Below are 16,100 nucleotides of genomic sequence, written 5' to 3' on the forward strand. Positions count from 1 at the left end.
TAACTCGGAAACTTTTTGGTCATTTTACTTTAGAAATTAAAAACCTGATTGAAGATTCTTTTTTTCCCCCATGCTATATTTGCAGGGCTTAGATGTCGCGTTAACCTCACATTTTTGTGATTTTTCCCTTGAAAATAATCCTTAAAAAAATATCTCCACCTGTATTTACTTTTTCTCAGAGGTGTTAAATATCTGCCCCGGTAAAGCAGATGTCAGCATGTGTTTTCAGTGAAAAATGAAAGACTGTAAAGTTTATGGTCCCTTAGCATTGCTGACATAACGGGAGTGAAATTGCACATGTAGACACATTGGGTTTGTTTTTCACCGTCTCGCTCACATGAACTGTACAGGTTGTTTTTTTTCTTTTAACCACGGGGAACAGTTTGACAGACGTTTGAGTTCACTGTCATTAAAACTGTTAAGAGGAAATAAGTCATTTAAAATATTAACCCTAATTGCTCCCATTACCCCGCCTTGAATAATGTCCAGGGCTTTTCCTGCAATGTCACCCAGCTCAGGTTTAGGGTTTCTTTTTTTTCTTCTTTTTTTAAGTGCTCTGTGTGTGTTTATGAGATATTCTTTTCTCTGTTTGAATGCACTTATGCAGCCTTCTCATCGATTTAACCAACCAGCATTTATGTCTCAGGGTATTTGTGTAATTGTAGCTGAAACATTTGCACATTCGTGTCTCTTGACATTCACTTTTTTTTTCTTCTAATGTCTGTTACGATGGCCAACTAGGACAACTGACATGCAATTGACATATTTGGAAACGAGCGGGCAATTCAGAAACCATGCAAATTCAAAAACATACATGCAAAAGTCTGAACAAATGCATCAATATAAAATTGCTATGAAAACAAAAACTGCTGCAAAGGGCCGGGACAACTACGTTAACGTGAAAGTCAAAAGCAAACTAACACAGAAAACAAACTTGCTGACAATCCAGCCTTCTAATGGATTGCTCCAGGCCTGTAGGGGGCGCTCACTGGAACTCTTATTTATCATTTAATAGTATTTAAACCCTGACCTCTGACTCATAGTGTCTTCAAACTTCACCGTAAGCCACACATTCAATAGGTAATCACTTTTCTATCACTAGAGAGTAATTCCTTTCCTCACTCATTTATAAAGACCTGCATGTGGTCTCTGCTCTTGTTAGGTAAATCAGCACAAAAGCACATCTGGGAAGTCATTAGCACAGATGTGCGCCACTGTAATATGTGGAATGATGTATCCTCTCTAGTTGGACGCACAAGTAGTTCTCTACTGTCGCTGCCTCTTCTTGCTGCACGGTGTGTTGTTTTGCTCACTCACAGAGGAAACAAGGAGAAAGACCCCCTGCGCACACACACACACACACACACACACACACACACACACACACACACACACACACACACACACACACACGCACACACAAACACAGCTCCAGTGAGAACATCAAACATTTGTAATTGACACTCAGGAGAAGAAGCCATTGACGGCCCCCTCCTCCCTCCCCTCTGTTCATTCATCTTTTGTCTGTGAAAGCTGATGACAGAAAGGGATTAGTTGTTGTTTTTTTCTTCTTTTCCTTGGCAGCAAGTAAAAGTAAATCCAGATGCGGGGGTTCATTGCGCAGCTGAGGGACTGTGAATGATCTCTGCTGCGCCAAGTGATGATTTATAAATCGTTTGATGGAAATAAGGATGAGAAAAAGTTTGAGAGACGTTAAAAAAGTAAACGAGGTGGCCATCGTCCACCTCTTTAGATTTGATTCTTTACTTTGTTTATCTCCATCTGCACTTCCTCTCATCCCTTTCCTCTGCTGCTTCACCCTTCCCGCAGAGGCCACCGACCAAGGGGTTGTCGGGGGCGGGCGACGCGAGCTGAAGTCGGTCCCCTTCATCAGCTACCTGTCGGCGCTGCAGAAGAGCCAGCTGCTGTCTGACGACCTGGTGAGCGGCGTGGAGATCCGCTGCGAGGAGAAGGGGAGCTGTCCAGCTGGCTGCCACCTGTGCCATCACCAGGCCCTGATGGGGGGAGTGACGGGGAGAGGCCATGCTGGGAGCAGCAGGAGCGGGGAGCAGCCTTCCCCCATCCCCGTGCTGCTGGAAGTCAGCCGTGTGGTTCCCCTCTACAGCCTGGTCCAAGATAACGTCACCAAAGAGGTGAGAAAGCAGCATGGGGGCGAGGAGGAGTGTGTGTGTGTGTGTGTGTGTGTGTCCCTTCATCCCTTGTGTTTATTTTGTCTCATTTTACTGCTTACTGTTTTTTATTACTTGAAGTCTAAAGCTGTGTTCACACAACAGCCTGCCCCTGATGTCTTCCTGAGTTTCTTATATGCACTGCACAGTCTGTCACTGTGTGTTTTCTCTCTCGTACGGGGGCGGGACCTCAGGAGGCAGCATATAACGTAAAAAGGACGCTGCAGAAATCAAAGATGACGGACAAAGGGACAGAGTCCGACGCTTTAAAGGCAGTTTTCTTTACCTTTATATCAGTGCTACAAAGAATTGGATGTATTCACTGTATCACAGAAAGAGCAGCAAAGAACCTTCTGACAAGCACAAAATTGTTTGAAACAATGTTCCTTACATGCTTGAAGGGCACAAGCGACGCCCAGCGCTCATTTTAAATAGACAAAGGGGAATTTTCTTTATTATTACCAACTGCGTTCACACATCAGGATTTATTTTACTGTTGCGATTTTTTATCCATTCAAAAATCAAAACTTGAGAAATGCTTTAAAAATTGCAGTCAAATGAAACTTACAGGTCATAACACCGCAAGGGGAAGCAAAGGTGAAGAAATGGCAAATCTTGTGAAAGGTATAAAATTAATTGAGCAAAAATATAAGAATGAAATTCATGTAAAATCTGAAATGACTCTTAAAGTAAAAGTTCAAAAAAGGTAAGACGGGAACTCAAATAGTTCTCTAACTCTGCTGGGTTGATCAGTGACCTCTTTTAGGTCCTGCATCGCAAATCGTAATTATTGTGTCTAATCGTCTCGGACCACAGACAATCAAGTGAAAAGATTTAAATGTATCAATATATTTACAGGTGAAATAAGTTGTTTTGGATGAGTGGAATTCAAATCTATAACCTAAACTGTTGATGATTTTGTGTTGAATGTGACAAGTGATGCGACTACCACCTCTGCAAACAGATGTTTATTGTACAATAAACACATCCGTAATGCTGCCCTGTAAGAAGATAATACTGTCTGTTCTGAAAAGTTTCTGCATTTATTTACTTATTTTTTCAGTCTTATTTTATTTCTATACATACATTCACACATTGTCATGCCATGTGGAGGTGTCGTAATGCTCTCATCCTGCACACATCCATACTGTAGTCCTCTGCAGTTGGACCGAGTCACCTCTAGGTGGCATTAGTTGGTTAACTTTTACCAGTGAAAAACGAGCACTGTAATACAGGGGGCATAAAAAAGATGACATCATACTTTTCTCCTCTTGTGGGAAAGTCGATGTGTGAGATCTGTGTGTGTGTGTGTGTGTTTGTGTGTGTGTGTCTAAACACGCATACAGAGTTGAATGTAATATCAGCCTAATGGCCACATTTATGATACATCCTGTTCAAAAAAAAGTCTTGGAGTCTTTACGCAGGGGAAACTTAATCAGATTCCATTTCTTTTCCATAAGGTGATTCAGGGAGGGCGCTCTGGCTTCACTTGACATTTAGATTGCCATATTTTTGCTCTGTTTGGGTTTTCATCTTGACGTTGTCTTGCTATTATGCCTAATATCCGGTGCACAGCTTCTCTGTGCTGTTTGCAGGTGACTCACACCCAACACACACACACACATGGGAGCACACCGTAGGGAGCAGACTAGTTCATGCTCCCCCCAATCAAGCATCTAATTACCTTTGCTTCTGAAATTACTGCGAGCAACAACAATACCAGAGGCAAAAAAAAAAAAAACAACAACACACACACGCACACATATGTATATGTTGATGCACACACACACACACACACACACACACACACACACACACACACACACGCACACACATACATCACAACAAAGCCCCCTGTACGTGCCGCCCATAACAAGCACCACAGCCCCAAAGAAAAGAAGGCACAATCAATAGCAGACGATCCCTAGCGGGCCTCATCGATAGCTAAGCGTGAGGAAGAGCAAAAAATGTCTCTTTTCCCCCTCTCCTCCAAACACCTCACTTTCCATCCTCCTCTCTCCTCCCTACCCAACCCCGTGGTCTTCTGGGGCTGTAAGGAGTGAGATGTATGAGGAGGAGGAGGAGGAGGAGGAGAAGGAGGAGGAGGAGGAGGAGAAGGGGGTAGACTGCAGTGGATCGCTCTGGCAAGCCCTTGTGAGGTAGCTGGAGGTAGGATTATTAGCTTCTTATTGATGTCATCGACCTCTTGGGAGGGAGGGGAGTCCATCACTCTGCTCCCTCTTTTTTTTTTGTTGCTCTCCTTCGCTTCTTCTCTTGGCTGCGACCGCTGCTGAGGCACATACGTATATTGCATTAGAGACGAGCGACACAACAACCTGCCCATGTACACAACACACACACACACACACATACGCTCTTTCTCTCTCTCTCTCTCTCTCTCTCTCTCTCTCTCTTTCTGTCTTTGTGTGTGTCTGTCTCACACACACTTATGCGTGAGAGTATCTTTCTACTTGGCTGCGTCTATCAGAAAAGACAGATGCCATGGTGCAAAAGCTTTCTCAGTGATGAGGTTCTTTTTTTTAACTTTAAACCCCTAAAAAGACATCAAAATAGACCTCATGTTGTCCAGCAGTTACTCCTGCATGTGTATACATATGTGCATGCATGTGCACGTGTCTTTTCATCCCCATACGATCGGGTTTACATATTCCTTTCACTCCTTCTTTTCCTCCTTTTCCTCCCTCCTCTCTCGGCCACCTGCATCTTTCAGTGGCCTCTCCCTGGCTGCCTGACTGTCTGACAGGACATGTCATGTCCCTTTCACATAAATCCCCTAATTACTGAGCCAAAGGAGGATTTTGTTTCAATGTGAAATTACCCCTTCCTAGAAAAGACCACTACCAAGACCGAGGAGAAACAGAATTAAATGGTCAAATAGAAAACTGCCGTATCTGCCGTCTTCCAAGCTTGGTCTGTGCGTCTCTGTCAAAGGGGGAAAGAAGTTTTTTCTTTGAACATGTGCCCCGTAATGACATTACCAATGACTAGTTTAGGATTTGGGGAAAATAATACCTGAAAGACTGATCCTATCTGCAAATATCTGATTACCTAAGTTTGGTTACCTAAGTATTTCCTCAAAACATGTCCCCAAATAGAGAGCAAAAAAAAGAAACGAAAAGAAAAGCCACAACACAAAAACATATTGTTTCACTTTCTTCTCTTGTGTCTCTCCACGCTGGTTTGTTTGGGTTTGAAGTGTCCAGATTTGAAGATGCCTGTCCCCGGTGTAACGAAGATAAACGGAGAGTGGTCTGTGCGGTGCTTAAAGCATTGAAACGTGACGTTTAAAAAATTCAGCAGCAACATCTCTTTTCCAAAAACAATGGCCCCTCCGGAGTATCCGCAGTCCTTCTTCTTCGGGAGGATGCCGTTCCAAAGACAACGACGAGAGCGCTCGCTGATGCATTCATAAGTGTACTGCATGTATGACAAAGTTTGTAGATACATCTTTGTGTTTGTTTTCATTGGGGAGGAAAGCTTTTAGGTTCTGCTTCCTTTTTGTCTTGGTGAGCTAGTTCCTGGGGTCTCTGGCCTGGCTTACTCTTAACCAGGTCTTGACTTAAATTCGACTGGAACCGGTCTTGGAATTGGCTCTGACTCGACTGAGGTGGTCTTGCTTACAGGCCTGGCATGTGTGCACGCAAACACACACACACACACGCACAGATACTCCCCTGTTTTAGTGCCAGAGAAAAATAACTCAGTGGATAAATAAATAAGCTCATGCCTATGGAGCTTGCCAGTAGTCCTATGCCCTGTGCTGCTTTGACTGAATTATGGCAAACCTTTTGAACAAATTGGTTGTGAGTCTAATGGGTCAGAATGCTCTATATCTTGGCGTGTGGTGGCTGTCATGCTCTCACCATAACGTACTACCGCAGTTCCTCGCGAGGGCTTTTAGAAGGTTTTCAGCTTGGGCAGGAGGGTGGGATAGAAACAGAAGAGCAACTGCCTATTCGTGCTGAAATAGAGAGAAACATACTGTACATGCAGACATAGGGAACATTTGCAATGGGTGAGGGGAGGATGCTTTAGGGCAATGATTCCCAACCCTTTTTTTTTCCTTGGCCCCCTCCCAATTTCTATCTTGATGAGCTGAGCCCTGGGGGACTCACACAAAAAAAGGAAACATTCCAGTTACAAGTTAAGTTCAATTTCCATAGTTTTCATTGATAAAATATCAACAGATGGGGCACCGCTAGGATAGCGGTTAGTGTGTGCGCCCTATGTGCAGAGGCTGTAGTCCTCCAAGCAAGCAGCCCAGGTTCAAATCCAACCTGTGGCTTCTTCACTGCATGTCATTCCCAACTCTCTCTCTCGCTCATACAGTTTTTCTGATCCTAATCACGGTCCATTCTTGAAAAATAAAGCCATGGAAAGCCCACAAAAAATCATATAGTGGGCGGTTGTAGCTCAGTTGGTAGTCGGTTTGTCTCTCAACCAGAAGGTGGGGGGTTCGATCCCCAACCCCTGCAGCCACATGTCCAATGTGTCCGTAGGCAAGACACTTAACCCAAAGTTGCTCCCGCTGCTTTGTCAGGGGCGTATGAATCTTTATGATCGGGAATAGTTCCTTCTGATGGTCACTTTACAAAGCAACCTTTGCGATCATTGTGTGAATGGGCGTAAATGGGTAGGTGTGACCTGAGGTGTAAAAGCACTTTGAGTAGTCAGGAGAAGGAAAGTCAAGTCCATTTACCATATTTACCAAAAGTAAATGTATAAACTATTCAGCTTGTTATCGTGATTTTAGTTAATTTGTGCAAATCTGATTATGACTAGCAGACAAAGCCTTCTGTCCTCCCTGAGATGTTTTCCACACATCACCAGCCCCCACCCCACCCCTTGGGGGGCCCGGACCCCAGGTTGGTAGCCAATGCTTTACTCCACATATTCAACATCTAGTGAAATCTTTCCTTTCTTTTGAGGCGTAAAGGGACTGGTTGGTGCAATTTTTGTGTCTGAGCTTCACGAGGATTCCTAAACAATGCTCACCTCATCTCAAAGTTTACATGCTTTGGACGCTGTATATCAAACAGCTTTAAGGTCCATCACCAATTTTAACTGATAATGTTAATTCTTGTCAAATGTATGTATTTCTACAGTCTCTCACATCTATTTTTCTTTTTTTTTTAATTGGCTGAGATGGTTATTGTGTAACATCTAATAAGATAGCAGACCAACAAATGATCTTTTCTACTAGAGAAGGTCACATCAGCTTAAGAGAAGTCCTATAAACCAATACCTGTGTGAGGTTACTCCAATGACATGGCAATCCCCCATCAACCTCTGGGTGAACCAACCCTCCAGCTGCCCCCAGTGTCCTATTTCCTGGAAATACTACTTCTGACGTGGTTCCTAGAAGCAGCCCATTGGTTCCTTTGTTAACACCATTAGCCCTGAATGATTGGAAAGGATACATAAATGCATGTGTGCGCACACACATATACACACACACAGACATAGGCATACACACTTAGGTCACTATTGATGGTGTCCTGTGTGTGCTGACTTAGACTCTTTACCACCACTAGTGATCATCTTATAAATCAATACTGTGGGCCAGCTGGCCAGTGTTTTCATGTATTAGCTTCTGAAGATAGACAGTAATATGGTCAGTTTAGACTAGACAAACAGATTAATAGATTGAAGAGGTCATGATGGCCTCTGTTCACTTCTTGTAAGACAAGCTTCTACGAAAGTGAAAGGTTCAAATAGTATTTTGGTGCCATCGAGTCTGCGGGGTCTGAATGATGTCAAGGAGTGGAATCTGCGGCTTCAGTTGTTGCTGATGCTCATTGGCCTCGCCGTTCACTGATCTTGCCTTCTTCTTAAAGCCTGGGGTGATTACATTACAGCTGAATTTGTTCAGTATTGATAAGGTCAATGGTGAAGAACTGTGGCATATTTGTGAAACGGTAGAACCGTGTGTTATTGCAACAGAAGGAATATCACCGTTTCCCTGAAAGTGAATCTGTCATGATTCCGACAAAATCTGTCTGACGTTGTTACGGTCAATAGTCAGACAGAACCATCTTTGTCAAAACACTTGTTTCACTAATGTAAAGCTTCATGGGATGAGGTTTGTCTTTACCCTTACACAGAATGTATATGGATCCATAGTGTTCTGGGAAATGCATGATCTGTGGTTAATCAATACAGTGTAAGGTGTCCTCCTCTTTTCAGCTTTGACTTATCTACAAAATGCATCAAACACCAAATGATTCTCTCTAGGGCCTTCCAGAGTGGCTGCACATCTTGCTAACGGAATCTCCTTAGGGACTCAACCATATATATTGTTTTTTTTTCTTCTAATTTGCAACAGCAGAACACAATGCTGTCTTCCCCCATAGCACTTCTTGGCATATTATCACCTCAAATGTTATGTCACGTTTTCTTGCTCTTCTAGAAATATGTATCTCTTGGGGATTTCACACATGCATAAAACGTCTTTTTTGAATGCAAACAAACATTTTTCAACCAAACTCCACCCTGACATTTTCCCTGCAGTCCCATCTCCCTAGTACATTTTTAGTGCGAACACAGGGCGGGCTGAAGTGAGAAGGCAGCAGGAACAATTCAGGAAATCTATGTGTAGGTATTGAAGAAGCTTCTTGTTTTCTGTTCGCCAGAATACTTTTGCTTTGTTGATATATGAGTATGTCAAACTACAGGTAGCAATGATGTAAAGGCAAACATTTTCATCATAATGTCAGACTCTGTTTCTATGTCCGCCATCATGTCCTGCCTCGATACCCACCCCTGACAGGGATGGCCTGCGGTGAGGTGCATATGTGAACAAGTAACTCGGGAAGATTTCAGGGACAGCCTTACTACAAATGTTCAGAAGTGCATATGTTACTTTGCTTCTGTTACCTCCTGTGCCCCTCCCCCAACCCCCACCTTATTCTCTAAACCACAATTAGATCCCCTGTTTACCCAGTGGAGACTGGCTTGCATTTCTCTTCAAACATAAACATGGCGGTAATCGCTTTGTCTATTTTTCACATGTGCAGCCATGCAATCAAGCGCACAGACCCATATGGGGTTTTTCTAGGAATCTGGTGGAGGTAAACGCAAGTTGGCTCTGTGGTCTTTCTCTCTTTTGCCCCTAGCAGCGCTGGTCATTTCTCATTTTGCATATTTGTCTAGTCTGTGTGCGTGCCTGGACCTTGAGTCCACATGCCTTTGTCTGTGGCCTGCTTCCCATTGACATGAGGTGGCAAGACCCCTGCTGCTGTTGTTTTCTGGCAGCAGTTAGCCACATGGGTTCAGGCAAGGGGGAGAAATGTAATTACCTTTTTCCCCTTTTTGGTTTTCAGGGGGTTATTATATGGCCATGGATTACAGTGCTTACCTACCCCTATAATAACTGTTCATTCAGCATGCTCATTTTAAGGGGCTCGGATTGGAGGATAAATGATGGGAAAGCCTTGACTACTAAAGGATCCTGATCCTCTGCTAGAGTAAGGTGTGGACTCCTAAGAGTCGGGAGACAGCACTTTTGGTTCCTTCTTGGTTCTTTCACAGTCACATTTCCTTTGCTCTCTTATATCTTTTTTTTCCCCCCCTTAATCTTTCTTCCCCTGCTGGTCATTTAGGTCACTTTCACCCCTGAAGATCCTTTGCTTAAAGTGAAAGCAAGGGGTAATGGAAGAAGTCAGTTCCCATGAAAGGCAGTTGAGCTTCCTTTACAGCTAACAATGCAGTGCTGTGGAAATGCTAACATCAGCTTTTAACTGCATACCCTAACCCTTTTTTTGGCCAAGCCTCCTGTCTTTCTGGTCAGGGCTTTTGCCCAAAGTCATCTCGAATGTCACTTTCGCTAATCAACACACGGCAGAAATCTTCCCTGGCGTTTTGCTAATGAAATTATACAACCAACCGTGGAAATCAATCTTTAATTGGAGTGTTTGTTCAGGATTTTTTTTTTTTGTTGCATTGACCATGTGTGCAAAGATGTGTGTGGTCTCATCAGTTCCTTTGCGTTCAGATAAGAGAATGTCATGGTGTATTTGAACAAAGAAGAGGCTTCCTTTTGCTTTTTGTTGGATGCCTGGTACCCAGTGATAATGGTCCTGTGTGGTTTCAGTGTCCTATTTTTGTGACTATGATCAACTGTATCTCTAAAGTTGCCTGCATGAGGCAGCACTGCCAACCAGTTGGAGCACATAAATAACTGAGTGCTCCATTGATCCAAAGTGTGACAGGGGGAGCCAGAGTGCTTGCGAACTCCCTTGAACTCGCTCTCTATTATGCCTGTGGCTTTAGGGAAAGCCCTGACATTATACTTTATTGCTTTGACTGTTATATTGGCATTTTGCTGCCTTTTAGAGGATGACTGAGCTTCTGCCTTTGATTTTTCTTTCACCCGTTAATGAAGCAGCACACGGAGATGTTAGAAGATGATGTCATCTCCTAACATCCCCCCCCCTCCTCCATCCGCCTCTCTCAGGCCGTCAGCACTGCCGACTGATCCTTACGTGCGCACGCTCACAGACACACACACACACACACACACACACAAAAACACGCTCACACACAAACGTACGCATAGAACGGAGGAGGTGGGGAGTGTCACAGCTTTCACACCTCCATCATAAAAGTAACAGTGCATCTATGATATCACAGTGTAAGCCTGCTGATGTTAGTGAGATGTTCCTGCCTCCCGGTAATTGGGAACGGTGGATATAAAAAGGTCACTGTGTGTTTGTGTGTGTGTGTGTGTACTTGTATTTCCATCTTTGTGAGGCCCATGTTGGATCTAGACCGTTTTGCAAAGTGGGGATATTTTTGCCAGTTCATCAAAATGGTTATTCATGTTTGGCTGAGTTTGATACTTAAGTGTTGATAATTTTATTGGGGGAAGGACACATGAAAAACTGGAATAGTCCATGCATGGGTTAAAAGTAAAAAGATGTGTGTCTGTTCACGTCTTGGATGTGGAGGGCACTGGTTGAGATGGTGGACTGAGATGGGGGTTGGGTAATCATAGATGGACAGGGAGCGCATGTTCCGAGGGATAATTGCATTTCTCTCACCTGTTACCCTTTACAGGCCTTCAAGAGCGCCACAATGAGCTCATACTGGTGTGCTGGAAAGGGCGATGTCATTGATAACTGGTGTCGCTGTGACCTGAGTGCCTTCAGCAAAGATGGCCTGCCTAACTGCAGTCCCCTCAGGCAGCCAATGTAAGTGTGAGGTGACACCATGACACCTAGGGATTCATGCACAAGAGAGATTTCATGGATGCATGCTCGGCTGCACCACAGGCACATTCACAAAAGCACATGGACATGCACATACATACACACTTACCTGTCTCCACTGACTCCTGGGGCACTTGAGAAACTTGTAGTCACAAGCACAGTCCCCAAAGTTGTAATAGCTGTCAGTCAGCCCTTACACTCCTCTGAAAGGAACATGCTCTGTTTCAAGGTGTCCTAATAGTACTCTTGAGGCTTTTATGAGTCATCAGCTCTAGCCATTGTTGCTCTGAGAATGTTTAAAGAGAAACAGTACGGTAAAAGGGCAAAGCTTCAGAGGATTTAGCTACAATAGACACAATTAATTTAAGATTTAAATAAAATATGCCTTTTAGTTAATTGCACTCCAGAATGAGCCAGGAGCAACATTTATTGGGCACCAAACAGAAATGATAAAAGCAGAAGAAGAAGAAATATTTTGTTGTTGCAAGAAATTAATCTTGGGGCCAAGTCATAATAATAAAATCTGCATCCATTTTGATGATCAAAGATTTGGAGAGATGGCCAAACTACAGCACTGGCTTGTGCAGAAAGTTATCATTTCTACTTTAATTAATAAGATTCAAGTTTTATGAAGATTTTTTATTATTATTAAAAAAGTAATACAGCAGATTTCTCAACATATAAATCTTTTTAGCTTAATTTCTTAAGGACTCAGAAAGAAGAACAAAGGTTACACTTTATTTCACTCACAAAAAAGTTTGCCACATTGATAAGCAAAGGAAGCCACGAGCACTCAGTTGCAACACAGCCCCAAATAGTTGATTTTAACACAACTCTTGTCACCGACAAGTCAAACAACCAATCACAGTTAGGGATTTTGAGGTGGCACCGAGGGGTGGCAAATCAGATTTCAAGGGGTGCTCATGCCACCCCTTGCCACCCAACTGGACACGCCCCTGGCTTTCAGATATAGCCAAAGGAAAGTTTTGCTTAAGTCATTCTCCCTACATTTAATCATTTCCCATCATGTGGCAGGCAAGATGAAAGCCAATCTAATCCTAACTTTCAATATTTCTGAACAACTTAATTTGAATATTCTCTTTAGTCCACTTTAAATAAAACTACATTTGCCAGGACATCTTGCAATAGTTGGTATAGATTAATAATGTATACCCAAACACATATTGATATATTACATATTTATATCAAAAGGTAGGGGGCAAGGGCATTGTCAGTCGGTGGTTATTGCTCATCAGTTGGAGGCATTGCAATAGAAGAGATATCACAAATGTGCATAATTTTAAAACATCTAGCATTTGAGATAAATATAAAGGATGGATTCCAAAAGGTGACTGGCTAAGAATATTGTAATCCCAAAACAATACCAAACTCAGATTGGAACAATCTATTTTGTTTTACAGCTGCTTTAAGGGGCTCTAGTCATGGTCTCACAATGGTCACTGTGGCCACTATGTCAATAATGCCTAAAGGCCTCCAATTGTTTCTGTGGGTATAAACACTTGAGTATTTGATATAATTAAAATGTATCACAGGTCAAGAATGAATGTCAAACCTCTGCTTTTAAACCAACATAGATTAGAAATCCTATAATTCCACAAAAATGCTATCTGCTGATAAATATCATGAATGTCTTCATAGCAGCTACTTAATGGACCTTGTGTTGATATTGGTCTAAAATCCTTTGCAATAATTACAAAAATACTGGTATTCAGGACATTCAAAAGTATACTTAAGACTTAGATTATGCTCCACAAGTATTGCACAAGTAGTTTGAGGGCTCTTTATGGCACTTTTGGTATTATTTTTGTGGCCTGAGGTTTTGTAATTGGAGAGGAAGGGCTCAGTGCCACAACCAGAGTTTTGGTGAGGCCTCCTTGTGATTTTGCTTGCTGGCACGAAAAGGCAAGTGAAGAGTCCCTGCAGCAGCCAAATCTCCAACTCTAGCCAGTGCTGGAGTGTAAAGGCATGAAGAAAAAAACTGAGCAGCATGCTTTTTATGACAGCGGGGTAACCCACTCCTTTAGCCATTGTCACAGACACAGCCTGAGGGCGGGGAAATGGAAATATTGTTCTTTTATCTCCTTTGAAGGATTAAAGAGGGGAAAACAGCTCATGGAACACTGCTGGAGAACAGGTGGCATCGGAATGCTGTTTCGTTTGAAGCTCCTTTTGCCATCCTGTTGTCCAGTCAGATATATAAGCAGAGCTGTTATGGTCTCCATTCTAAAACAAAAATACATTTAGTTCTTAGGCACATTGACACAGTTTAAAAATTCAAACTGATTGAGAGGAACAAACAGGAATAGCAGCGTTTTGATTTCACTGTTTGTACTGATCTTGTTTCCATGTGTTTAACCCTGTCTTCTTTTTGTTGCTCTATTAAAGTTTGCGTCTAGCCCCTTACCTGGAGCCCTCCAGCACAATGGTGGCCCTGGAGTGGATGGACGTGGAGCCTCTGATTGGCTGCAAAGTTTCAGATTACATCATCCAGCATAAACGAGTGGAGGATCCCTCGGAGGCGGAGGTCTACACAGGTAGAACAACCGAATTGCAATCCTCTGGCATGATTTCCCTTGGTGTTTTTGGAACTATAACTGCATTGCTGTTACTACATCAGGATCAGCTCTTGTAGTTAGTTTGCTTTTAAAAATACCTTCGTTCGACCATGTTCATGTTCTATTCAGTCCTTTAAGCAGTGTTGTAGATAATACATGGATAAGTTGCTCTTGATTACGTCCTTGGAAAGACCTGCAAACAGCTGAATTAGAAGGTTTTTGATCCTGATTTTAGCGGCACAATTAGTTTTAAACAGCTTGATTGATTTCTGATTGCAGAAAAAGAATTGCCAACATCGGTTTAGTTATTGATGGGAAGTCAATAAGGAACTAGACTTGAAATCAAACTGGAGCAATAACTAAATACTCTTTAACACCTTGTCCATTCTCTTTTGCATTTACTCCTCACATTTTCATTCTTTAGAAATGTTGATTAAAAGAATGAAAATGGAAATAATGATGAGACCAGACAGCAGAGTGAAACGCCTTTCAGGGATAAAATAATAAAGATGTTTGATGAGTTGACGTAAGGAGTTAAAGTTAGAACTGGAGGAAATGAGGTTAAACTTTTCGTCTGGATACAGAACAGAAGAGGGAGCTTTCAGTGAGGATGGGAGAAGATGACGTCTGGCAATTTATCAAGTGCCATAAATGGTGCTGACCATTGTGCTGCAGGGCTATAGGGAAGTGGTCAGGGTTGTGACGAGGGGCCGGGGTGAGTCAGAGGAAGGGTGATAGGAAGGAATTTAATAATATTCGAGAAAAATTAGGTGGTCTGGAAGAAGCTGGATTTAGTCATTTGGGAAGTATGGACAGGTCATCCATCACCCCTGGGAGGAGTGCTGATAAAGCGTGGGCACCAGCGAGAGAAGAGAGGGTATAGACAGTTAGACACAGGCATGCTGGCAGAGGTGAGGTAGGAAGGGGCAGATGGTGTGGGTGACTCACTGTGCTATGTGCCAGTCACCACTATAAATCATGTCAGAAGAGACAGTATAATACAGATTAGAAGCCATTGTCTTTGTCTTTTGTCTTCTCTCTTGTCTTTATGTCTGTCACTCTTTATCTCTAACCATTAATGATGTCAGTCTTGTTTACTCTCAGCTTGTTTTATAGTACCAGCACAAAGCTGAATTACAACTTTAGTGGATGCATTAATATGTGTTTGTTCAGTATATGGCCCTCTTGGAAAGGAGTAGTTGGATGCTAATTGGCGGGAAACTTTGGCAGACTATGAGTTCTGCTTCAGTGGAAACATCATACATTATGAAATGTATAGGTACGTATCTGGAAAGCGCCAACTTCCACTGCAAATACTCAAAACTGTGTAGCTACACAAAACCTTCATTGTTCTCTAAAAAACTGGGGGTGGGGGGGAGGGGGGGGATCAAGATTGCTGATACAAACTTGGAAGGCATTACAGGGGTCGATTTATGAAATAATAGGGGCCTCTTAAAACGATGAGATCTTGTTCTCCGGACTCAGCAAATAAAAGCCATAGCGTTTGAGAAGTGTCAGTTTCTCACACTTACTCTGACTTATTTTCAAATTATTGGATTTGTACTCCCTGTACCCACTGCTGGCTTCTTATTTGAGGACCAACATTTGAGGCACATTCAAGGTAAATGGAAGTCTTCATAATAAAAAAAAACAAAACTGGTGATAGTAAGAAGTCCAGTGAAGCTTTGCATCCCGCAAACCACGCACAAAGAAACAAACTCCTCTCATGCTTTAAAGCGCCGTCATTCTTTGATGTGTTTTTCTTTTTTTCCATAGTATTTCTCTCTGTAACGTCACACACACATACACAAACACACACATACACACCCCCATGCCAAAGTTGCCAGTGAAACCAGTCTTGGCCACTGTGCAGCTCTAATGGAGCAGTTTTTTGGATAAATACTTGGGTAAATACCTTGCTCGAGGGCATCTTGGTGGTTTTCTGGAAAGCAAGTGTTACTCCTTCATTTTCCCTATTCATATTTTCCAAGACTGTGTGTTGATTTGAACCAGTGAGCTTGCAGTCAAGCCCTCTTCAGCAACATCTCTGGGTGGGTCCACACTAAAGGATTATTCGGCTTATTTACAGTGAACCATATTTAACA

The 16,100-nt window shown here is 42.7% G+C and overlaps 1 protein-coding gene across 1 annotated transcript in view; it reads left to right on the plus strand.

The window, feature by feature from the left end:
• Positions 1-16,100, plus strand: part of LOC132992124 (astrotactin-2-like) — a 307,673-nt gene that overhangs the window by 256,381 nt on the left and 35,192 nt on the right. The window contains exons 17-19 of the mRNA XM_061061275.1: positions 1,831-2,153; positions 11,268-11,401; positions 13,826-13,974. Of these exons, the coding sequence (XP_060917258.1) occupies positions 1,831-2,153; positions 11,268-11,401; positions 13,826-13,974 (606 nt within the window). The remainder of the gene's footprint in view (positions 1-1,830; positions 2,154-11,267; positions 11,402-13,825; positions 13,975-16,100) is intronic.

Source organism: Labrus mixtus, chromosome 17 (assembly GCF_963584025.1).
Source record: "Labrus mixtus chromosome 17, fLabMix1.1, whole genome shotgun sequence".
NCBI classification, from domain to species: Eukaryota; Metazoa; Chordata; class Actinopteri; order Labriformes; family Labridae; genus Labrus; species Labrus mixtus.